The sequence below is a fragment of the Crocodylus siamensis genome, chromosome 2 (assembly GCF_052110815.1).
Source record: "Crocodylus siamensis isolate JL-2025a chromosome 2, ASM5211081v1, whole genome shotgun sequence".
Taxonomy (NCBI): Eukaryota; Metazoa; Chordata; order Crocodylia; family Crocodylidae; genus Crocodylus; species Crocodylus siamensis.
In genome coordinates, this window is record NC_143396.1 from 18,746,536 (window position 1) to 18,772,067 (window position 25,532).

Genomic DNA, 25,532 nt, shown 5'->3' on the forward strand with positions numbered 1-25,532 from the left:
ATAAAAATTCGCTCCCTTATTTGATGTAGATTAGTCCATTACACCTCAATTTTAAAAGATATTGAGAAATTAAACTGTTTTATCAGAATGGCTTTTTATCATCTTTACTGAGCCTAAAATGGACCACCAAGTGACCTCCAGAGACAAACTGTTCTAATAAAATAAAAAATAAATCAGTTGTCTCGAGCTTTTTTCTACCTGGCAGGGACACAACTATTGATGGACTCAGAGGAATCCCTAGTAGGAATGGGAGAAGTTCTCCATATACCTAAAGGTTCTCAAGCAAAGCTATATTTTTAAGTCAAGACACACTGCATCAGAGAGAAAAATCTAATGCTGCCATTCCCCAAATCCCAACTTGAGAACAGAGTAGGAGGCAATTACAACAAAGTTTTCTGGATTCATGTAGTGGAACGGAAGGAGGCATTCCTCCTGACGCTACTATGTGGAGATGGTTCATGTTAAGACTGTTCTTCCCCATCCACACCAAAATTTTATTTCACCAAGAAAACTAGAATGCTTTAACTTTTATTATATAATGGTTATATTAAACTTCAACTTATTTTTAGTGCTCTATACACTACAGAGAAAAAAAACTAGTAGCTTACATGGTTCCCTAATTGGATAAATAGCATACAGAAGGCAGTTACATCCCTCCACATTCAGCTGTTCTATTGGCTTTACTTTTTGTAAGGTGCCATTGGAGGCGGTCAGCATCTTGCAGACTCAGACCCTATGACTGCAAGGGCAAATCAGTGAATCATGTATAAGATACACAGTGAGTGTATTTACTAGGGTAACATGAAAACAATTATAACTAATGCTTCATGGTACAGAATTCTGTTAAATGACCTAATGAGCTGTAAAAGGAAAATGTAAAGTCAAATAAATTAGGTTGTGGAATGCTTAAAGTCTTCAATCTGAAAATAAACACTACTTCCAGCTTAGTTCTAAAAGAAACACAGATGGAAAGATGGGCATTTGCCTGGGAATCACCAAGACGACACAGGTGATGTAGCCTGGATACTTTAACAATGCTTTTCTATACATTCAAATAGTTGTGGTTCTTTCAAGTTAATCTTAACTCTGAATTTCCTGAGTTTTTGATCTTTGTTTTTCCCCTTTCTTCTTCCAATTACTGTGATCTTGTTTACCCACGTTTTTCATTTCACCTTAACAAAAGATTCAGTTTAGAGTTACTGAAGATAATCAGGTTTGAATCAGAATTCTCTCTTTTCCAATGAACTTTTCCATGATCCCTGATGATGCAGATGTAATATGCTGCCTATAATACAACAATCTAGTGACATGGTAAGATCTGTGTTGTCACCATATCAAGGAAATGACTTCAGCTTAGGGTAATGCAAGAGGACTGAGTTGTGGGGCAGCGAATTGTTTGCCATCAGAAATCACTAAGGGCCAGTAGTTAGATGATTAGTCTCACTGATTCCAAGATAATTACTTGTATGACTTCTAGCTAGTATGAATAAAAGTTTTCTACTTGTCCCCACTATGGCAAAAAAAGTTGATTTTTTTAAAGAACCAAGTACAGAGTAACATACTTATTATTTCTAGTATACATCTCTCTCTCTGAAAGAAGTAAAGAGCTAATGATGAAATAAAAAAAGTTTGTTTATAGTCATACAATCTCAGCTTGTGATCTCATTAACTCTCACAAGCTCAGCAGAGTTGGGCTGAAAGGGAGCCCTTTACAGAAAAAACCAGGTGCAGCAGACATTTAGGCTGGTGATTCAGCAGATGACTGTCTTCCCACTGAGTCACTACTGAGGAAGTGTGTCAGAGCATAACTTGAAGTGGGTAAAGAACTGTGGAAAGCATCTTTCAGAACAGAGAATATTTAATTACTGCAGACTTTGCAAGTCAGGGATGCTCACTCTAGCTTCCTAGCCAAATTCTAATCTGAATAACTAGGTTTTTCCTACATCATTTTTCTCCCACAATTTTAAATAGATGAAATTTTATCCACTTTCTAGTCCAAGCTATTTTATTCCACAGTCCCCGGCATGTAATAATAGTTGTGTATTACCTCCTAGTTGGTAACACTTCTGTTGTAGGGGAGTTTCCTGAATACAAACTGTGTAACGTGTTTTGAAATCCCGGGATGAAAGGTAACATGCAATAGATAGATAGATATACATGCACGCACACACGCTTGCACATATCTATATACACACACGCATACATATGTATGCATGAATACACACGCACATCACTATTTATGAGATGTCTAAATACTTTTCCCTCAGGACTGCTTCTCTCAGGGTTGAGAAAAAATGAACTTTCCACAAAAATTTAAAACATGCTATAACCATCAGTTCGTAGCTTAAAAGAAACAATTAATTTGCCTTTATCATAATGCTAAGCATTTACAGAAGAATTGATACAAGTGAAATATTGAAATAAATGATTTAACATCAATATTTTATTCTGAAAGATGCTTTATTTTTAAAATAATTTATTCGCAGGGATATTAAGTGTGAACATACAGTGGAAAATTTTATAAGGATAAAAACACGCTTTGATGGTTTCAGAGAAAGTGGCCCATCTGAAAATAGATATTTGATTGGTATATTTGATTGGTATACAAATTGTGATGGCTGTGTGAAAACAGACACCAAAGACATACTTGGCTTTAAAAATTATCTTCGAAGAAATTAACCTAAATTTTCATCTGCAGAGGTTCAAATAATTGGACAGCTATGCCAGTTATCATTTTCAATGCCTGAACAGGTCATATTAGAATTATCTTTATCAAATGATACGAGATGCATAAACGGTATTAATTGTTTCTGATGTTATGAGACTGTCTAAAGAATTAAAATGTTTTAGCGCAGATAACTGCAGAACTGATTTATTTACACTGATAGGCTAGGGACAGAAGTTATACATAAACTGGTTTAAGTGATCAGAAACTGGTTTAAATCTGTAACAGAATGTAAGTTCAGTGCCCAGAGACCAGTTTACAAATGGCTGAAACTGGTTTAAGATAAAACTGGCTGAATGTAGTATCAGAGTCAACTGATTTGGGTCAAACCGGTTTATGGAATTTCTGTCCCAGGCCCCTTCCTGGTTTAAGTTAAATCAGATTCCCCCAGCATCCCGGCCTGCTTTCCAGCCCTGCGCTGGGCTGGGCTGTCTGCTCCAGACAGCGGGGCTAACCCTGCCCCTCCTTTCTAGCCAGACCTCCAGCTGGCTGAGAAGGGGGTGGGGGACTGCAGCATCTGTTTCCCCTCACCACTCACTGCTCAAGCAGGGACTCCCCCCCCCGGCCCCTCCCATGGCAGGGACCCCAGTAGCATGGACCCTAGCCAGCACCTGGCTATGCCCCCCATGCTAGCTAATGCTGACAGGTGTCTGTGTGTGTGTGTGTCTCCAATTTCACTGCAACAAAGGCACACAGAACAGTGTCTGTTTAGGGCTAGAAGCCAGGGGCTTGCAAATGCACCCTGCAGATATGAGAAGCTTGAAATTAATAAGAGATGCATTTCTTTTCTTTTATAGGGCTTGATGGGCTGATAAGCTTTGCGTTCTTATAAGCTCCCTGCTGGCTTGCTTGCTTCAAAGCCCGCAATCTGTCAGTGTTCAACAGGGGACAGAGAGAGGTGTGAGAAACAGATTCATAGTCATTAAACCTAAGGGCTGGAAGGGACCTCAGGAGATCATTAGGTCCAGCCCCTCCTGCTCTTGAGTTCTCAAATGACCTGGTTTGCAATGAATGTGACCTGTGAGTGTCATCAGTTTGTTGCAGACAGTAAGAAGAAGCAAGGAGAGAAAGACTAAAAAGCTCAGTATCATCAACAGATGCATGCAGTCCACACAAGCAGTCCTCCCTTCCCCCACCCCTTTTGCCTCAGAGTGCTAGCTATGGGCAACACTCCCTGCCCCTTGAGCAGTAAGCAGGGGGTAAAAGCCTGGTAAGGGCTGCTTCCTACTCCCCCTCCTGGCAGACCCTGGTGGGGACTGTGAAAGCCAGGATTTGGGTTTGAACCTCTCCCTAATCATAGCATCCACACCCCACCCTCAGCTCAACACTGTGGAAGGAGGAGGGAGGGCTCACTTTAGCACTCCCTGACTTCTAGCCTGAGCCTCTGCAGTCATGTGCCTGCATTTCCTGATTCAAAAGTCTATCCACTTGCAAATCACTTCAATCTCTGCAGCTTAGACTAACCTGCAAAGATTGAATCAATTCAGGCTTTGGCTTTTTAAATGTCTGTCCCTAGCCATAGGGAACATGTACTATCCCCTGAAATGGATAGTTCCTGTTTTATTCAGTGTCTCAGCTGAGGGGAAGTCTAGTTCTCTAAGTAATAAATATTAAACATAAAATAATTTAATAATTTCAGACAGACGACTAAAAAAGTATCTAAAGTTCCTCTTATTAAATGCTTATCATGCAAGTACTGAATTAATCAACCATCTATCCTGTTTTTTATTGTAAAAAAAACCCACAAACATGTTAAAGGAGAGTATCAGGAAGGGAGATGTTATGTCAAAGATCGATCTCAATCAGGGAAATTGCCTGGACATGATAAAGTAGCAGCTCTTCAGGCTGACACACAATGAATCAGCGTATTATCTAAATTGACTAGCATTTACCCAGCAGTCTTAAAATGGCACATCATTTATCATGTTATCAGACTGGTAAGCCTTTTCTGGTACTTTAAGGCCAACCGTCACCTTCTAGGGATACATATTTTAAAGTCTGAACATGAAAACCTGGGATTTTTAAAATTTAGGCAAACTGAAATGTCCATGTTCACATTTTAATATATCTTAACTTTCAATGGAGAAGTACAAGGAGAAGTACTAACAAATTAAGCTTAACAATGGCTATTAAGTTTGGGTGGCCCAATTGAAAGATACCAAGGGCCTTATTTTCAGAACTCTTGAGTGCTCTCAGCTTTATCTGAAATAAGTGGAAGATATGAATTCTCATCAGTTCTGACAATTCAGATATCAGTCTCCCAAAGTGAGCATCCAAATCTAGAGGGATTTGAAAAACCACTCCAAATTGAAAATTCTCACATACTTTGCCAGGGCACAATGAGCATCTGTAAGTATTATTAAACTATATTCACATAGAATTATCAGATATTCTCGCACACAAAACTTTCCTTCCTAGTGCATTTTTTGGCAGAGTTGATTTTATTAACTCAAAATTATCCTGAAGTGAATACAGATATATGCAGGACTTGCAACAGTTCTTTTCAATCAATGACCAAATCTTCAGTATGTATTAATTATACAAAAATAGTAAGTAAAAGAATTTAAAAAGCTAATATTGCAGAATGTCATCCCATGGAACATAACACTTGCATAGAAACCAATTGAGTATTTCTGGATTTCCAGAGAGCTGTAAACAATGTACATGTATATTATACAAAAACAATTAGTTCTCCCAGAAGCACATTAAAAGAAGTGGCTGATTGTTCATCACAGAGGAAGTATATTCAATTCAGTAACTTTCTCAATTCCAAAAGGAAAGAAAAAAAAAAAAAGATCCCCCTTTGATGTTCTGGTTTCTGGTGATATCTTTAATTATGACTCTGTTTCATGTAGAGATTTCAGCAGGTTGTCAGTGCTGGTTTAATAAATCTAAATCAAGAAGGCTTCAATTCCAGCAACACAGATTGTTCTTCAGCATTAAATCAATATGGCTATTTGAAGGTTTTACAAGCAACAATACATATATTTGCCAGAAAAATATTAAATAGAACTGAGCAACACTTCTTACTACATGAATAATACTAAATTGCTTGTATTGTTGCATTTCTGTTTATTTGTACTGGGAAACACTATCATGCTTATATTAGAATGCACTATGTTTGCAACAAAATTGTTGTAAACTTAAATTTGATTTTAAGTTTCACGAGATTTAATGGTTAACTTGGTATTATTCTTATTTGGAGTTTACCTCATTTTCAGGTAGAAATTTGGTTCATTGCAGAAGTAAGTTTTGAAAAATATTTGACAAGTATTCACAAAAGAGCAAGTTTCAAAGGAGTAGAAATGGAATGAAGTAAAGGTTTTCCAAAAGTTTTCCATAGTTTCATATTTTCCTACTTGTAAATAATGTTAGACTGCTATACCTCACGCTGGAAACTGGAAAGAGACTACAGTGTCCACTTGTTTAATTCTGATCCATGTTTTACAGTAAAGGAGCTTGGGCTCAATCTTCACTTGGTGCTAATTATTTTAACACTTTTGATTTCTTTGCATTTAGTCAATTTAATTTAGCTGAAAATCTTGTTTTTTTACAGTCCCATGGTTAAAAAAAATGGTAAAAAATCACAGAAAATGTTGAGGTTAAATTTGTGTGTATATAGCTCCCTTAAGGGCATACACCATGACAGTTACATACTTCTATAATGTTATCTCACACAATATAATAGCATACCCTCTTTGCAGCTCAGATGGAGTTTTTGTCCCATGTTTGCCCAATGCTTAGCAATGACTATAGTTTCCAGGTAGTATTTAATACAATAATATAAGGCAATTTTTTTTCAAACTTAAAATCTTAAATTTGTATCTTTTAATAATTGGATTTTATATTTAAAGTGACCTAATTTCTCTCTCAGAGGTGTTTCCTATATCTTTGACTTTGAGTGGATTCCCAAAAACACCTGGGATGTGTCAAAGTTATATTTATCACTTGATTAATGTATTAATCACATGATAAACTGCAGCATGTCACACATCCAAACAATTTATGGCACCATAAAATGGCAAACCAGCCAGAAAGATATTCCACATATAATGCACTAGAATGTATTTATGGTGCTTGTGTTAAGCTGTACCATGTAGCCTGGCATTGGGTATATCAAGAGGCACAGATTTAGGGATCTGGGATAAAATTCTCAAATCCCTATCACACAATTTAATTAATACCTGCCAGTAGTCTTAGATGCAAAAGTCCCACTGAAATTCACTTGCACATTACTTGAGAATCAATGACTTGCTGCAAAATATTTTTTAAGTAACTCTTAAATCCAAGTCAGGGCTCCACAGTCCAGTGACAGGCGACAGAGAAAAAAAATAAACACTGCGCCCTGACACAAATGTTAACCACTGAGAAGGCAAGAAACAGCTGATGAGTGGGGAAAAAAGGAATAGGAGAGATGATGCTACAGGAAGCATGCAATTTTTTAACCGTTCAGTATCTACAAAGAGAATGTGGTTTTTTGCATTGTGCACACATGGAACAAAAACTCAGCCTGAGTTGCAAAGATCTTATGCTATTATATAAAGTGAGAAATGCTATGCAAATATGTAATGATCAAAGTGTATACCAGGGGTGATGATCCCCAGAGATGCCCAGGGGTTTTGGAGCTGATGCACAGGCAGCACTGTGGGAAGCATCGGATGGCCCCATGCACTACATGCGGCACCCCCTCTGGTCACTCTGGGATTATGTCGTGCATGGTAGCCACTCCAGGGCTGTGCTGCATACAGTGGCTGCTCCAGCTTCTCCAGGACTGCGCTGCATGTGGCACTCACTCTAGGACTGTACAGCACAGTGCCAGAGTGGTGGAAAAGCTGCCACATGCAGGACACCTGTGGAGCAGCTGCCACATGCAGCTTAGCCCTGGAGTGGCCACCACATGCAGTGCAGGCCCGGAGCAGCTGGAGCAGAACTGCACTGCATGTGGTGCCCGTTCCGGCTGCTCCAGGACATGTGCTGGATGCAGCATCCAGGGCCAGTCTATGGGTCTGATGCACCCTGCAGATTGGCCTTGTTTGAAACCTCTGGTGTATGCCCTTAAGGGAGTCAGATACATACAAACTTAATCTAACCATTTCCTAATATTCTGAATTTTTTTTTAACTGTGGGAATGTACAAAAAAAGCAAGATCAACCTGCCTAATCTTTAACGTGTTATAGTGTCACAACTGCATTACAGAGAAACCTCCTACATTACAGCGAGTGTTGTGGAAGGAGATGAAGGAGAAGGTGGAGCTGCCTGGGATTTTTTTTCCTTTGCAAGGGATACCATAGGAGATAACAGAAAGGCACTTCTTGAAGAAGCAGCATATACTCTACAGCATCCCTGAATTGTTTTCTCAGTGTGAATATCTCAGCACAGGCTGGGTTTCTTGCATAGGTAGAACAGTATGAACCAAAAGACACTGAGGGTTTATCTGTAGCATAGTTACCCTTGTTGACCTGAATGTTTAACTAAAATTCCAGGCCTTAATGAGAAGAATGCAATGAGAGAGTCAGGAAACTTTGATGCAACCCTGCTTGTTTGCACAGAAGGGACAAAGCCAGGTTTCCTTGATGCAGTAAAAATGAAACAACAGGAGATCACTTCTTTACTCAACATGTTCAAGGGCCATTCAGCCCAAAAACTCTCTTTCTATAACCTAACAGTAGTGCTATGGCTGTGTCTGCTACTTCCCTAGTGCTTTCTCTTAGTTTTTTTCCAGTTTCTCCTTCTATTGCTCTCAGACACACAAGCCTTACAAACAAAAGCCAATACAAAACTTCCACCCACATGCATCTTTCACGTACCTTTATTTGGCAGTGATATAACCATTATTTGGGAAAGAGTCCATTCTTTGTTTCAGCTATCTGGTTAGGTCAAGTTGCTTAATGAATTTTTATAACAATCTTAAAAATATGGCAGTAATTTCACCCTCTCTGACCCCATTTTCAGAGATTTAATACAATACAGAATAATCTGCATTATTTATATGACCACTGAATCAATTACATTCATACGTGCACTGAAGGCACAAGACAAAGCTGAACATGAAACATATTTAACCATAAAAATGACATCCAACAGGATTTTCCTCTCTATGGAATTTCCCAGGAATTTTCTCCTGTCTTTAAAAAAAACAAAACAAAACAAACAAACCAAGGAAAAAACCCACAGAAAGACTTTCCACTCTACAGGGCTTCAGAGCTCTATTGGTTCTAAAAGTAGGACTTTAATGCAATAGAGTGATACAAATAAATAATCATGATACCATGGCCCTATACACTTTATGAGATATGACAGAAGCCCTTTTCTTCTGTCAGCCTTTTGAGTTCTGCAGTTGGGGAAGATACTTCACAATATCTGCAGAAGCCCTTTCTCACCCTTAAAATCCCCAGCAGAGGCCAAGATATGCATTGTCACTAATGGAACTTGGATGCTTATCTTGCTGGGATCCCAGGACCCCAGCTGACTTCCTGCCCTTCGGGTGGGGGGCTGGACTCGATCTTCTGAGGTCCCTTCCAGCCCTAAGGTTTATGAAATCTATAAATCTATCAACTGGCACGGCACCCTAAAGTGCGTAATTTGCTTATAGGAGTGTAGGCTGTAGCTGTGTTAGTCTAAGGACACAAGCAGACAAGGGTCTTTGGTGAATCTGATATATTTATTAGACTAACTTCAATAGTTGGGAAAAAAATTTTAAGCAAACTTTCAGGTTTAAAAGCCCTTCGTCAGGCTGAGGAAGTCTCTGCAGTTGGTGTGTGCTCTTCCTGGATGGAATGGAAAGTAAAGAAGCCAGACACACTATCTGCAGAGACGTCCTCAGCCTGGTGAAGGGTTTTTAAACCTGAAAGCTTGCTTACATTTTTTTTTCCAACTGTTTAGGTTGCTCTAATAAAAGATATCAGATTCACCCAAAGAACCGTGTCTGCCTAATTTGCTTATATGCAGTTGCCACTTATACTTCCATAGAGTTAAACCCATACATCGGGATCTACTTAAAACAGGCAGAGGAGAAGTAAAAATTGTGGACCACTTGCAGTGCCCACCGCTATTTTCACAGTCACCTCACGACAAGCCCACCCCCACCCTACACCACTGATTGGCTGAGGACTGCCTTTCATGTGGCCCTACCCCTCACTGCTGATTGGCAGAGAAGGCTGCCATTCATATGGCCCCACCCCTCACTGCTTAGAGGCAGAGGGGGGGAGGGCTGTACAAAAGGCAGCCCCCTCAGCCAGTCAGCAGTGGAGGGAGGAGGGGGTGGTTGGAGGAGGCCACCATCTTTGTTGCTCCCCTTCGTGCTGGTGGCTTCTCCCCCTCCCCACCCTCCGGCAGGCTGCAAGGTCAGGCCGTAGAGGCCAATGGTTCCCACTGGGGAGCCAGCGTTTTATTTTTGGTAAGTTTTTTTTCCCAGCAATTCCTTGCAAAATCGTAGGGAATACCATTTTTCATGGTGATTATGGAAACTGCCTTTATCACGGTTTCTGAGACAATCACAAAAGCATGAATTGAATAGATTCCTACCTACAGGTTCCAACAGCAACAAACATGCTCTCCATGATGCATCTTAAAGCGATCCCCAAGCTTCCCTGGCTCATGGGCAATCATACTTAGCAAGAAATGTATTGTGGGCAACACTTTACTGTGCTCTCCCCATCAGCCTCCCTTTTAATTTTTCAGGTGGTAAATAATTGTTCTGTGTTGGTGGGGGAGAGGTCAATTAGTGACAGACTTCACATAGGAGATTCAGGTTAGATATTAGGAAGAACTTTCTAACTTAGAATGTAAACGTATTATGTATCTGCTCCCTTAGTCGAAGATGCATTTAAGGGTCTCTATTGCCCTGGGAAAAGATAAGTATTAAGATAACAAAGCATAGGACAGATCTATGGTTAAAAATAACCGTTGATTTTGAAAATAAAGATATGAACATCTTTATGCAGGAGAAGGAATAGTGGAAGATACCATGCTCTGTGAAAGGATGGAAATGCATGGGTTCTGATTTTGATTGCTCATTCCCATACTGGGCAAATCTGGAGCATTTTGGAGACAGTCAACTCCTAAGGGAAGGAAGGCATTTTGCATTGTTCTTCAGCAATGTCCTCTGTCAAATGCAAGAAGCTGCACTGTCTGGCATAATAAATAATAGTAATATCACAGCTGACTCCAAAAGAAGCTGTCTTTCTATCTCTCAGGCAGAAACTGAGACTGAGAACCAGAACTAAAGAACAACTTTTCCCCACAAAAAAGAACTACCAGGGATAGAGAAACTCATTAGCACAAAATGTTCATATCCCTTTACTCCTACACAATCAGTTCCCTTAAAAAAAAAAAAATCAACCTGCTTAAGTCAGCTGTAAAACCTCTCATGGCCTGACGGAGTCCCTGAGGAGCAAAGTATCTAGCTATAGGAGTCAGAACCGCAAAAAGCTAATTAATGTATTAAACAGAGCCTTAAAATTTTAATTAAAAAAGGAAGCCCGCTTCTCCATTTTTCAACTTAAATGCCATTCAAAGGGTGGGAAGAATTTCTCTCTCTCTCTATTTAAACATAATTAGTGATTTTACATTATGTCTCAGTTTTAACTATTGCCAAGAACTCTGCAAAGGTTGCAATTATTGTAGTGATTTAGTTAATTATGTATAACCTTAAATTCCCCAAACAACCTGCTATTTTAAGTTTTGGAAAAAAGTAATTTGCATACTAACACTATTTCTGAAAGCTAGTAGTTTATGTGCAATTGGAAAAACATCAAAATGAGCCTTGACAATGGTTTTATAGGCTTAAAATGAGAAAAAAAAATGATAAATGAGGTCAAATAATTGAAGTGAAAATCAAAGTTTAGATGAGTAAGAGAAATAAGAAAAAATCTTTGTTATCACCAAGGAGTAAGGATGGCATACATTCCACATTAGACAGATTTTCTGGCTCCGACTACTCTGAGGCAAAATGATGCTCCAATATCTGTGGATCATAGCTAAACTGGCACATATATGGTCCCCACTAAAGCCAGCCACTTTAAATAACATATTTTTCTTGTATAAGACCCATTTTGACTATTTTATCTAGTTTACATGGAAAAGAAAAACTAATACGAAGGAGAAAAAAACAAACAATACATCCCCCCGCCATTAAGAAGGAAAGAACAAAAAATACCAGCTAACGTTTGCCTCTCCCTTTAGAACTTTGCTAAAATATTGCTGAATTCACATGTACACCGCAGCAGCTCCTTTTCAACCATTCCACTTCAGTCACTATTGGCTAAGCTAGTTACATAAATATAACCTGGCCTACAAACAAGTGGTGGCATTTTCTAGGTGACAGGCAGTAGATGAGAAAATGCAGCACCCTTTTGAGATTTAATGTGCGTCTCCTGGGGGTCAGCTGCAAGTCCGTACAAACTGGCATTGAAAACAAGGAGAGGCATGAAACACACCAAGGAGATTCCTGCTGGTGAAAAGCCAGAAATGTCTGTTACAGGCACAAATGTCTAGCTGACCAAGATCATAAGTGGGAGCTAGCTGAGCTGATCAGCTCTGATCTTTTGTGTTCCAGTCTACAGGAGGTGGGTCAAGAGATTTGGCAATACAGAAAGAGCATTATATATTCCAGCTGAACTACTGCACTATTATGTTTTATTAAATATACCTTATTAAACCAAACAGCATGCAAGTGACAGAGCCACATCAAATAACCCAGCCTCAGAGACCTTAAGCCATGTACAGAGGATCTGTAATCCAACACCTTCCGGCAGGACTCCCAAATATTTTAGATTAAAAAGTCTAACTGTTAAATATTCTGATTTTCTCTTAATATATACACAATCCTCTCCTCCTGCAGCTTTGTTCATTGATATCTGCATTTTCCTGACTCCAGTCTACTATGTGCAAAGTAATTCTCAATAACCTTTAAACATTAGGAACATTCTTTTCAGAAACAAGAGTTCAATGTGAACAGGGAAAAGATCAACAGCTTAGTCTAAAATAAAAGGCCCTACATTAAGAAAGCACCAAAACCCTATATTAAGGTTGCAGTGTTGGTGCATATACTTTAAACAAAAACAAATCTCATTAAATTGATACAATTTAAAACAAACTTTTGAAGGTGAGGGTTTTCAGAGATGAGGTTAATCAGGTAACTGATCCGTGCCCATACACGTGACCACCCTTCACAAATATTCCTGAGAGGCAGTTAACCATCTTAGCCTGAAGTCAGACAGAAAAGAAAGCAGGGAGAGATGGCACCTTAGGACTTTCATACACATGCTCCAGCAGTGTATATGTGGGGGGGGGGGAAGAGGGAGGGGAGAAGAGAAAGTATGTAGGGGTTTGCTGCCTCCTAAATGTTTAAGGCCTTATAAGTCAAAACCAGCACTTTGAATTGCACCTGGAAAGCTATATGGGGCACTTGAGTTATATGCTTCTAGTTAGCTTCTGGTTTTCAAGTGCAGCCCCGCACAGAGGACATTACAGTAGTCTAGCCTTGAGATTAAAAGTGCATGGATGATGGTGGCCAGTTCTGAATCCGGAAAAAGAGGCTTGCAATGTTCTCACCAGATCAAGTTGGTGAAATGTGCTCCTAGCTATCACTGCCTCCTTAAGATCCAAATGCAACAGTGGATTCAGGAATACCCCAAGGCTGCAAACCTCAGTGACAAGAGGAGGCTGAATCCCATTAGTAATAGATATCCTGGTCCTCACCAAGACAAGCAGTATTCCCACTACCATCATCTCTGTCTTGTATGGATTCAGTTTCTACTGTTTCACTTGTATCTAAGTCCCAAACTGCAGTCAGGCACTGGGAAAGGACTGAGACTGTATGGCCAGAATCAGAAGAGAAGGAGGGGTAGACCTGGCTTCATCAGCATTACTGATGGCACCTCGCTCTAAATTTCCACACGATCTCACCCAGTGGCCTCACATACACATCGAACAGGAGGGGCAACCAGATGGAGCCCTGGAGGTCCACAAAGGAAAAGTGCTGAGAGGATAATGAGCATTCACTCAGCACCCTGTCTGAGACCACTTGGCTAGGAAAGAGTGGAACCAATTTTGGCTGTCCTGTGAATACTCACCAGCTCATGCAAATGCTTTATCAGCACCTCAGGTCAACCGTATAGAAGTACATATCTCCTTCATGAGGTAGAGAGAGAGATGCTGATGAAAAGTATTATATCAGAGCTAGGAATTACCATTCAAAGCCACCTAGACACTACATATGAGCCACCTTGACAATCAGAGACCTTTGTTCAACTGAATTTCCTTTTAGGAACCAGGAAATCAATATTCTACCTCTGGCCCTCTGTATACTGCACAAAGGCGAACTATCCCTCCCTATACCATATAGGCATGTTTTTTTCCAGCCTTTCAATATCAACAGTTAGTGATTTTCTCAATCTGTCAAAATCATAATATTATACCTTTCATGCATACTTGGCTGGATCCATTTTTAACAGTTTATGTATTCATGATTTAGTATGGGAATTGCAGATCTGATTCTTTACTAGTTGTTTTCTCCTTTGTCATGATTTCAGTTTCTGTTTTTGCCATCAGTATTACAAAGATGGTGCTCAGCTGCTCTACCCCTCATTGCTCTAGCTGTAACAGCAGCTAGTCTCAGGGCTCCCCCTCCCACCTCCAGCTGCTGCTTCCTGTCTCCAAACCAGGGCCAGAGCAGTGCTGTACGCTGAGTGGGGAGCTGAGGGTGAGTCTGGTGCATGTGTGTGTGTGTGTGGGGGGCGGGGTGCTGATGCAGTGCAGCAATGGTGGGTGGGCCCCAGTGCAGCAGTGAAAGTGGTTCGCACTGCAGCAATGGAGGGGGGCGCTCACATGGACAACAGATACAGTTGGAGGATGGGGATGGAGGAAGCATCTGAGCAGGATACAGGCCATGGGCCTATACCTCACCTGTTATAAGCATAAGAGCTGCCACACTGGATCAGACCAGAGGCCCATGTAGCCCAGCATACACTCTCTCTCTCATTAGCAAAGACCAGATGCTAAAGGGAAGAGTATTTATGCAGGGTCTATCCAAACTGATCTGTCTCCTAGCCTTTTGCCCTTACCCTCTTTAGAAGCCTGTGAAGTCCTAAGTTGGAGGCTGCAGCTCTACATTTGTGTTTAATATTCTGCATAAATCCTGCATAGATCCTGCATAAATATAGATGTCTATTTTTCTTCTGAACTTGCTTAAATTTGCTGGCCCCCACAATGTCTTGCGGCAATGAGTTCCATGGGTTAATTACATTATGTGAAAAATAACTTTATAACATTAATTTTAAACATGCTTCCAAAAAATTACTGTGTTCTGCTCTTTTGGTAGCTGAAACAACAAAAAAGGCCTGTGAACTGTAGCCTGAACTACAGCCTATTAAAATCCAGAATCCCATTGACTACAATGAGTTTTGGATCATGTCTCACCTGTACAGATACAAACATTGTATGGGAAATAACTGGATTCACATAATGCACAAAATGTGGCATTAACGTGCTAGAAAAGTAGTATCTTGGTGCTGCCTAGAGGATTTGAGTCACACAGTATGATTAAGACCTCAGTCAAACAGAGAAATTGAAACCTTTCCTCCAATGCATTTAAAATTCCAGACCACTCTTTAAAGAAAATAATTTAAAATAAAAATATTTAAAGGAAGGACATATTTCTCAGGGGAAAACAGTTGATAATGTCAGAGAAGGCAACAAATCTATTATTAAATGGTCCCCAAATTGCCTGTCAGTGATATTCCATTTTCTCATAAGAGTGGATGAATCACAGGTCATCCTTTACAGTGTGCTTTATTCTCACTTCAAGGAAAACATGCCATGTGAACAGTCATAAATGAAGAGTAAGGACCAGGGCAACTGTAATTTTAATCTTAAGAAGTGGACTCTAAAATATGATTTAGCCAAGCAAGTGCAATATAGGTTCATTAGTGTTTCAAAAAAAACCTGATGAGCTTTACACATAGCTATACATATAGCAACCTCTTGTTTCTTTTGTTAACTTTGCTTTCCCTCTTCATCCCCCTCCAATGTTTCATTCTTGTGTCTCTCTCCAATCCTGAAAATCTCATGCTTAACTTTAAGAACTTGAACAGCTCCATTGACCTCACTTCAATTTAAACATGTGGTTACAGTATAAGAAACAGAATAAAATACTTTATTATTAATCAGTTGAATGGAGGTCGAGAGCTAGGGGCAGAAAGAATTCCTGCAAAGAAAACTTAACTTCAAAAGCTAATGATTTTCATAGACAAAGAAAATATAAGTTAAATCTACAAATTTTAGATTCTGGCATTACACTATTTCTTTAAATGCCTAAAACTATTCTTCAATGTATGTACATCCATGGAAACAGAAAGGAGAGAAAAGGAAAAGAAGGTTAAAGAAAAGCTTTCTGATTGGTTCACTGAGTTTGCATTAAGCAGGGGGTCAAACTCACTCCTCCTTATGGATGGGCAAGATTTGGACTATGAGGCCTCTCAGGGATCAGACCTTGACATGGCGGCATAGGGTTTAACACAGCTATTGCTTGATCCCTGTCACTGACACATGCATCCACATCCTCTGGGCCTGGGGATTTGGTTGTGGGTCTCATCTGTGCTCATCTGTCCAGGAGACATGCAGGCCAGACAACACAGACCCATAAGCCAGATCCAGTCTGCAGGCCATAAGTTTGGCACCCCTGGTAGGAGCAAGTTCTGCTTCTGGTTGCGTTGCTACGAATCCTCATAATTCCACTAGAGTCCGGAGTGTAAGTCCGTATTTAGAATGGCAGATTTAGGAGATTAATTCAGTGCAGTGCTGGGAAGCTGCATGACGTACAGATCCCCAAGAAGAAATGTAGTATGTTTAGTTTCTATCTGTTTCTATTAGTTTTGTCTGCCTCAATTTTTCAGTGCTTAAGATGGTAGAGTTTGCAGAGGGTCATCTCACACATAGTGCTGAGCTCCCAACCTTCTTAACCTCAGGCCACTTTAAGGATGCCTAAATTCGGCAAGGGAAATAGAGACGTAAAATGACCAGTTCATTTTGCTTTATGTATATGCCTTGAAGGTTACAGTATGCAATATTAAGGTAAGCAAATTTTATCATAACTTTTTATTATAAATTATTAACAGTAGGAAACTCCTCTGTTGCTATGAAACAGAAGAACTGATGATGTCATTATATAGTGTTCAAAATATTCAGTTGTAGTCTATACTGAAACCCAGCCAATAGCAACAAAAAGGTGTGGAGCATTAATTGGGGAAGAGTGAACAGATCAGCAGCGAATGTGCTGAATCAATGCACTTTATGAGCAGTTTCTTCAGCAGGATTGCTTTACAGTCCCAACTAGAATTTTAAGCTTTCCTCCTCCAGCAAATTTCCTGAATGAAGGCAGATAGAGGCAATATCATGTTAATCTTCCCCGACACTGTGGAAGGAAATGATCTGTCTTTGGTGAAACTAACCATACATTTTTAAGTAGAAGACATTTCAGAACATGGGCTCAACTTCAGATGTAGCAGGAGTTGCATGTGCATACAACTGTCCCTCTCTCCAGCTGCAAAATGAGAAAAACTAAAGTAGGTTGGGTTCCATGTATCATTTTGCATTGTTTTAATTTCATGAAACCTGAGAAGCAGGATAAACCTGAGACACATGGAGCTCTGTCCCACCTGGCTAGACTGCTGGATAGGTACCCAACCCAGCTCACCTACCCAGCTACCCATTCTACACTGCACCACACATGCAGATATAAGAGACAGTCCGTATTTTAATGACTTCCTTCCTCTTTGTGGCATCAACATCAGTTATTCCACATAGTTGTAAAGGATCATCGCAGTGACCCAGAGAAATTGCTGGTGATTAACGAGTAAATGATTCCTTCTTCCTTTGCTTTTCCTAAAGATACCTAATGTAAAAGGGCTAATCTGCTCTATTCTAGGAGATGCATCTGTCATTGCAGAAGAGAATCTATTGCTTCTGAGAAGAATTCCCTTAATGAAATACTGCCAAACAAAACGTGGAAGTTTCTGCAAAATGCATAAATGAAATTACACCACTTTAAAAGAGAAAAAAAATAACAGGGATGTGATATTGGAAAGTCTTACTTCTCAGGGGATCACACAATTTTTTTTTTGGTTTCAATCTATATTAGATCTTGGTGTTAAGTTTAAAATCAAAACTCTAACAAAAAAACCACTCAAACTACCAAGTTTGTCTTGTGTTGGTATAAGTACTATACAAACATCTTATTTTAGGCCAGAGAGCCTCGACCCATACTTAGTATGTCACCTCATCAACACTCTCTGAAGTCCAGCTGTGTAAGGCAGTATTCATTGTGTTGAGGCCCTCTGGATTTATTTTGAAATGAAAACCAAAACAGGAACTGAAAACCAGGCTCCTAAATTTCAAGGTCCTTTGTAAACCTTCAATGGTTTGGTACAAACAATAATTTGTACCAAAATTTTAAATTAGACACATTTAAAGCATGTGAGGCTACACAAGTCAAAAAATCCCAAATGATTAAAAAAAACCCCCTTTCCTTGCATAATAGTAAGCAATACATTTAGATCTCTAAGTTCTTATTATAAGCTCTTAGTAAAAATAGAAAAAAAAATTAATAAAAAAGAACCATTAAAATGCCTCATTTAAGAGTAGAGGCAGAAGCAAAGAAAAATAAAAGCATCCAAATAAGAAAGACGAGTGCTATAAGTCAGCAAGAGTTCAGGAGAATAACGACAAACACAGGAGATTGTCAAGACTGCATAAGAAGAAAGGAGATGTTTCAAGTAAGTAAGGAGCAAAAAATAATATTACTGGGGAGCTCTGCAAGACAACAGGAAGAATTTAGTGACCAAAAATACCAGACATTTCAAAAAGCATTAATAAATATTAGCAAGATTGCTTACAAGGGACAGATATACCTGGCCAGTAAATTTAGTTATTTGTTCAAAAGATGTCAAAGGAACTTGAAGCAACATTAAACTGTGATATAACTCTGAAACAGTTGGTAAGATGCACGAGCAAGCACATCTTAGATGTACAACCTGAGACGATTGTACAGAATGGCAGTGGGAACATTTCTAGGGATATTTTAATGCTTATTTCAAACAAAAATGTTCTTAGATACTGGAGAAAGAAACACTGTAGATCCAGTTAAAGGTATCTGGGAAATTAGGGAACCAAACTAAGCAAGCACATGAATAGTACCAGTAATTTAAATCAGTATAGTCATTTCCCTAATGATGCATAAAGCACAATGTTGGATCCTGGCAGGTGTTTTGCTGCATCAGGACCTTGACATAAAGGCTTGACCTGTGGTGACACTGATTGGCTGTGGAGCAGAAGAATGCTTCTTTGCTAAAATGACAAAGCCAGTGATTTAGCAACAAATTTAACAGTGCTGTAATTGTTAAAACACAGCACAGATTCACAGATATAATTCCAAACCTTAACATCTAACACATTTGAAGAAACAACACAAAACAGAGTGGAAAAAGTTGTAGACCTGATTTACTTGAACTTTAAGATGTTTTAATGAAGTGGCATATAAAATACTGGCATACAAGGGCAGCAAGTATGGTATGCAAGAGAAGCTGTTCTAATTGATAAGCAGTATGGGCTCATCCCCACGTACAGAAACATGCATTTCCAAGGGCACAAAAAGCAGCAGCGCACTTTTCTGCTGCCACTTTGTGCCCCAGGGCATGTCCTACCTGGATTCCTCCCAAGGCAGCAGTGGCACCAGTCTGTTTGCATGGAGCCTGGCTGGCAGGCAAAGCATGGCTCTGGAAAGCCAGGCTACATTTCTGGTGGCACCCACTGCTGCTGTATGCACTGCGCCTCTTTTGGGGTGGGGTTTTGGTTTTTTCCCCACATGGGGACATTCCAGTATCAAATTCTGGCACTGCACAGCAAATTTGCAGCACAGCACACAGTTGCACATTTGCCACATGCAGTTTGTGACACCAAAAACACGTTTAAAGTGCCACAAGCCACTTATGTGCGCTCGTCCAGATGCACCATAGTTGTCCTTAAGACTCCTGCAACAACTGGTGAACACTTGAGGGATCTAACATTGTTCTTTTTGCAATTAGCTTGCCAAGAACATACTTGCTCTGATTTTATGTATTACATTTAGCAGAAGGGAACCAGATTATGGAGGTAAACATTTTTCTAGCTAAAGAATATTCGTAAGAGGAAATACTTCAGAACAGTAAGGTACAAAGAATAGTTCTTTTATAGAACAATACAACCATTTGGAACCATGACTGGGTCTGAGGATGGGCTTATTTAGTCTAAAGAAGAGAAGACTGAGGGGAGATTTAATAGCAGCCTTCAGTTACCTGAAGGGAGGGTTCAAAAGAGGATGGAGCTGGACTGTTCTCAGTGGTGGCAGATGACAGTACAAGGAGCAATGGTCTCAAGTTGCAGCAAGGGAAGTTTAGGTTAGATATTAGGAAGAACCCTCTCACTAGGAGGGTGGTGAAGCCTTACCTAGAGAGCCGGTGGAATCCCATTCTTGGCGGTTTTTAAGACCAGGATAGACAAAGTGTTGGCTGGGATGATCTAGTTGGGGATGGTCCTGCTTTGAGCAGGGTTGGAGTAAATGATCTGACGTCCCTTCCCACCCTATTTTTCTATGATTCTAAATTTAGAGAAAAGGGACAGATACCAGCAGACTATTTAGATTTAACTTTTTCCATAAAGAAACAGAGAGATGTGAACTAAGGCAAGGGAAGGGTGAAACGTCAGAATTTAGTAAAAATATATTTATGTAGAAAATCAAGGATGTAAAAAAAATTAATAAGTTTTTGTAAAATGCTGTCAGATGTGCAGGATCTTCTTACAGCCAGGCTTAAGGATCAGAAATTCAGTAGAGAGGAGGTAATGTAGGCTTCCCTATAATGTTTTAGGACTACTGATTAATATTCATGCAAGAAGAAGGGACAGGGAGCAGGGAGGCTGAACACATTTGTGCAGGAATAGTATAACCTATGAGGAAAGTTTAATGGTTTCCTAAAATATCATCATTTGTCAGCATGAAGTTTGGAAATCATCAATACTTGAGTCTTAAGATGTGTACACCCAGAGACTTTTTATTTAGGCAGGGTGCTTCCTTTGACACTTTTTCCGGAGAAGGATCCCTCCCTTCCTTCCCCTCCATCCCCCCCACAATTTTTGCCTCTCCAAACTTCTATATAAAATCTTGAATTCCTGAACCTTGGTCAAGGTAAGGGAGCGTGGAATACAAATAAACAGTCGGAAGACACAGTGGTGACAAGAAACACAAGGAAGCACAAGAAGAGTACAATTATCATAATTCTGGAGACATCTTGAATAAAACTTCAACATCTGTCCAAATGCAATATAATAAACCAATGACATATCTGTGTACACATGAAAAAAAGCAAGAGAAGATTCTGTTCTGCTCTAATAAATATTTTTTCCCTTAAAATGTATTCCTTTATAGTACTTACTAATTTATCTTGGCAAAGTTAAATTGCAAACATTTGCTTCCCTCATATAAGCTTAAATGATGAGAACACAAGACAGCAGTCCCAATATATTTTTCGTCCAAGAAATAAAAACAAAAAATAAAGATATTATTCTTAGTTCCGAGATTCCTCTGATTTTACTATTAAATCAAAAGGCAGCAAAAAACAGATGGAATAACTATGCCATCTGGAAAGCTAAGACATAGTAATGTATAGACATTCACTATTTTTTAGTGATATTCTCCTTCTGTAGTCCAGTTTCACTGTATCAAGTGAATATAACTCTCTTTAAAATGCATATTAAGAGTTAGTTATATTAAGAGCTAAAAGTATCTGTTTAGGAACACTGAATGAACATATTGACAAACAAGATCCGTGCCAGTCCCAAGTATTTGCTGACATAATTCTGATGAAAATAACCCATGAAGAGGTAGACTCTCACAATGACTGCACAAGCAGAAAACGACCTGTAGAATGAAATGTGCGTCAGCATTCCAAGAAAGGATAATCAGAAGTGTTGCTGTCACTTGATTCTTATTCAATGAAAAATTTCTATTGACCATCACCCAATACACCAATGAAGTGAGATGAATATTACCTCAGAGCGTATATGCTGGAGAGACTACATGTAGTGACAGAAACACTCTCATAGTCACTGCTGGAGATGGAGCTGAGGGGAGAATCACGTAAGCCATCCTGAGAACTGAAAAAAGCATATGGAAATAAAATGAACTTCAGAACAAAAATGAATAAAGGCAGAGCAATGGTAACCAAAGAACTGTAAGTGATCATGTAAAAAATAAGTGCACACAGACACAACACTCCGAGTTCCTAGAAGCCCAGATATCGATTGTAATTGCCATAAGAAGCACAGAACATGTAGCAAGACTACAGGACATGCATTTATTTATCATGTGTAGTTAAGTGCACTTGGGACTTCGTACACACTGTCAACACGATTAGATTGTGATGTCTTCGTTCAAAAATCAGGCATCCAGAGAACCACTGCGTTTCAGGCCAAGACATCCAAAGAAATCAGCTTCAAGGATTTTTAAAATGCCATGATAAATATGACCTAATAGTTTCCAAGATGCCAGAAGGAAGAATAAAGATGGGAAGGGAAAGTCCACTGGAAAGTGGAGAGCTGCCTCTGTTCCTTCCTGTTGCTAAAGACGATGATTTAACGAACAAGTTATTTCCTCTGTCAGCACAGGCTCCCAAAGTGCCCTGTTGCTCATATTTGTGTCTAAAGACAACCAAAGGCGCTATGCTAATTATCCAAGCCCTAAGGAGGCACATGGCAGATTGCTGCTTTATAATAGGTGCTCTGCAGGCACATGAACAACTTACAGCAATGGAATACAACCTCTCTTCCCCCAGCTTTTAACTACTATGAGATCTTTAAAAGAAGCAATGACTTGAAATTTTGCCAGTTTCCAAATTAGAATTTGCACTAAACCACCTGATTCACCTTGGCAATTCACAAAGAACAGTATTTATATCTCAGGCACAATCTACTGCACGGGTATTGGAAGTTCCACAGGCTGAAGGCTATTAATTGACATTAGATAAGGGAAATGTATTCTTGAGCAAAAGTATTGGAATTGTATGGTTCTAATCACGGGGAAAACTCCTCCAAAACCTACTGATTGATGCTTTGCCAGTAGAAATTTTTAGACCCACAAAACAGATAGACACATGTCTGCCTAAGAAGCATTTTTAGTTTAAAGAAATTAAACAGATTAGATCAGGGGTGTTCTCCTCTCACTAGCAGAATTCTCATAACATTTGGATTTGCACGGATTTGTGAGCTATGCAGTTAAATGGGCTGTATTCTAGATTTCCTAACCCTACCAGATTTAACAACACAGCAGACAAATATCTAGAAGAATATATCATGCAATTTTTCAAAGTGGTGCATGGTAGTTAATGTCATTAAAAAATAATAGGTTTTTTTTTTTTTACTTTCTCCCACCGACTACTTTGAAGGGATACCTTGAATGCCTCTCATTTCAGATTGCCAATTTAAAAATAAATCCCCAACTGGATTATGTTTTAGTTGAAAGGGGTATTGCACACTGCCAAAATAGTTTAATCAGACTTAAACAACTATCTATTTAACTTTCATTTGTTTAAAATAATTTCCCTTGCTAACTGTACTCACTGTGAGGAGGCATTTGCATTTAAACAAAGGTATGCCTTCTCAATTCTTCATCTTCACCAACCCAATCCTGGCCATAATATTCATACACAGTTCTATAGAAACAAAAAGATTTTGAAAATATATTCGATTATGATTTCATAGCACAAGCAGGTAGGGGAAGCTATCTTATGATAAAAGTTATTGTTCAAAAACTTCAAAAGGAAGACAAAGCCACCACCAAATTAAGTTGCTTCTGTTAAAATTTTTCTTTTCTCAATTTTGCCTCATTACCTCCAACTGATTGGGATAATGATCTCACAGAGGAGGAACCAAATCCTGCTTTCCTGGTACAGTCTGCATGAAGAAATTCATTGAGAGTTTCTCAGCTGTCTGCACTACAAGAAAATCGTATCCATGACAGTTAATGCCAAACACTAGCCCAGGGGAAGCCAACCAGTGGCACATGTGCCAGAAGTGGTACAGGTGATCTCTGAGTGTAGCACATGTCAAACTGGCAAGAAAGCAAGGAACACAGACAGACAGAGTAGGGAGCAAAAGCAGAGCAACAGCTCAAGCAGGGTATTGGAGTGGCTCTCAGGTAGGGCACAGGGCTCACCGTGTGGCACACCTACCAAAAAGACTGCCTCCCCCCCACTGAACTAGACAATTAAGAGGAAGGCCCCAAAGTTATGAGATTTTATCACAGGCATAACAAGTAATTTTTGCACCCTGGGCAGCAACACCCACCATTCATGCACCCTTTAAATCAGCCTCAGGATGCTAGGTGAGTAACATGATTTTCTTTTTAAAAAAATATGTTCTCTAATGTTTTATTCGTTTTCTTTGCCATTGGTGCATTGAGCCTTTCAGAATCATGTTTCCAGCTTTTCTCCACAACAAAAAAGTCTAGTCATTTTCATTCAAAACCCCCCCAAAATTTAAAGAAAATAAAGTAAAAAAGCCAGTCATTAGAATCACATAAATGGAGATGCTAAAAAGTGTTAGAAGAAAGAACAGGTATCACAAGATTTACAATTAAAAACGCTAAGATTGGCACCATTATCCCAGTTACTAGACATGGGTGCCATTTTTAAGTGTGCGTGTCACAAGTTAGAAAAAAAATAATCTGAAGGGAACATCCAAACTGGCAAAATATGGATCTGGAACTGGGTGGTAGAGAAGCCTGGTGATTACCCTGAAAGTATTACTGAGCAATCACTGAAAAATACATTCAAAGCCTAGTGCACCAAAAAGACACATTTTGCACAAAACAACTGCTAGCATCTAATGGCATTCTGTTGACTGTTTAAACTTCTCCCTCAGGTCTGACATGTGGCGTCAAATTGTGCCATTTGGCCCATCACCAGAGGTATGCAGTAGTGTTAGCAGATAATGTGAAAATAATAGCCCTTATGTTACAAGTTTCAGAATGCCCACATTATACTGAGGTTATTTCTCACAATCTTTCCCCTATACCTAAGCAATCTTGTGTACCCGACACCATATTATTGCACTATTCTTCCTTTATTTGGATAAAGAGTGGTATTTCTCTCTTGTCAGTTTTTATTTCAAATAGCTATGGACAGTGTCTACATATGGCACAAGGTCTCTTATTTCATTTACATGTGTCAGATAGCAATTCTAATTAAGGCGTACGCTTTTTACAATCTGTTTTGGAATTTAAGCAATCTAAATCCAGCTCTGGATGTCAGAAGTTACATTTGACTTGATACTTCATAGCTACACAATATTCTGGGCTCTTTCTGGAACTGCACCTGAATCAGGCTTAGAATGATTATCTGCTTCATAAGTATTAACTCCTAGTATACTAGCCTGTCACTGTCTAATGTAGGCTTGTGTCAGGTCATCACCTACATGCAACATTCAGTTTTATTCACTTTTTAAATCATGAAATGATAATGGGGAACAGTTTTGCCTGTATATACTATATACAAAAAAACCAAGTAACTTCATTTGCATTCCATCAATATGTAACAGGTACAAAGTCAAAAGCCGAAAACTTTGTTGCTCAGCTGTGAGTCCTAATGCAGTTTGTTTCACATGATGAACATCTTACCTGTAGGTTGGCTCTTCACACAATATGTACAACACAATTATACCAGTGGTAGGAAAAAAAAAAAAAAATCAAACAGACTATACAGATTTAGATGAGAATGGCAAC

The 25,532-nt window shown here is 39.3% G+C and overlaps 1 protein-coding gene across 4 annotated transcripts in view; it reads right to left on the minus strand.

Moving 5' to 3' along the window:
• The window catches only part of ZFYVE28 (zinc finger FYVE-type containing 28), a 299,535-nt gene that overhangs the window by 30,333 nt on the left and 243,670 nt on the right, over positions 1-25,532 (minus strand). For 2 of the 4 annotated variants that reach the window (XM_090035433.1, XM_090035432.1), the window contains exon 9: positions 21,806-21,910. The exons of the other annotated variants lie outside the window; for them this stretch is intronic. In XM_090035433.1, the coding sequence (XP_089891559.1) occupies positions 21,806-21,910 (105 nt within the window). The remainder of the gene's footprint in view (positions 1-21,805; positions 21,911-25,532) is intronic. 4 annotated transcript variants of the gene reach the window in all.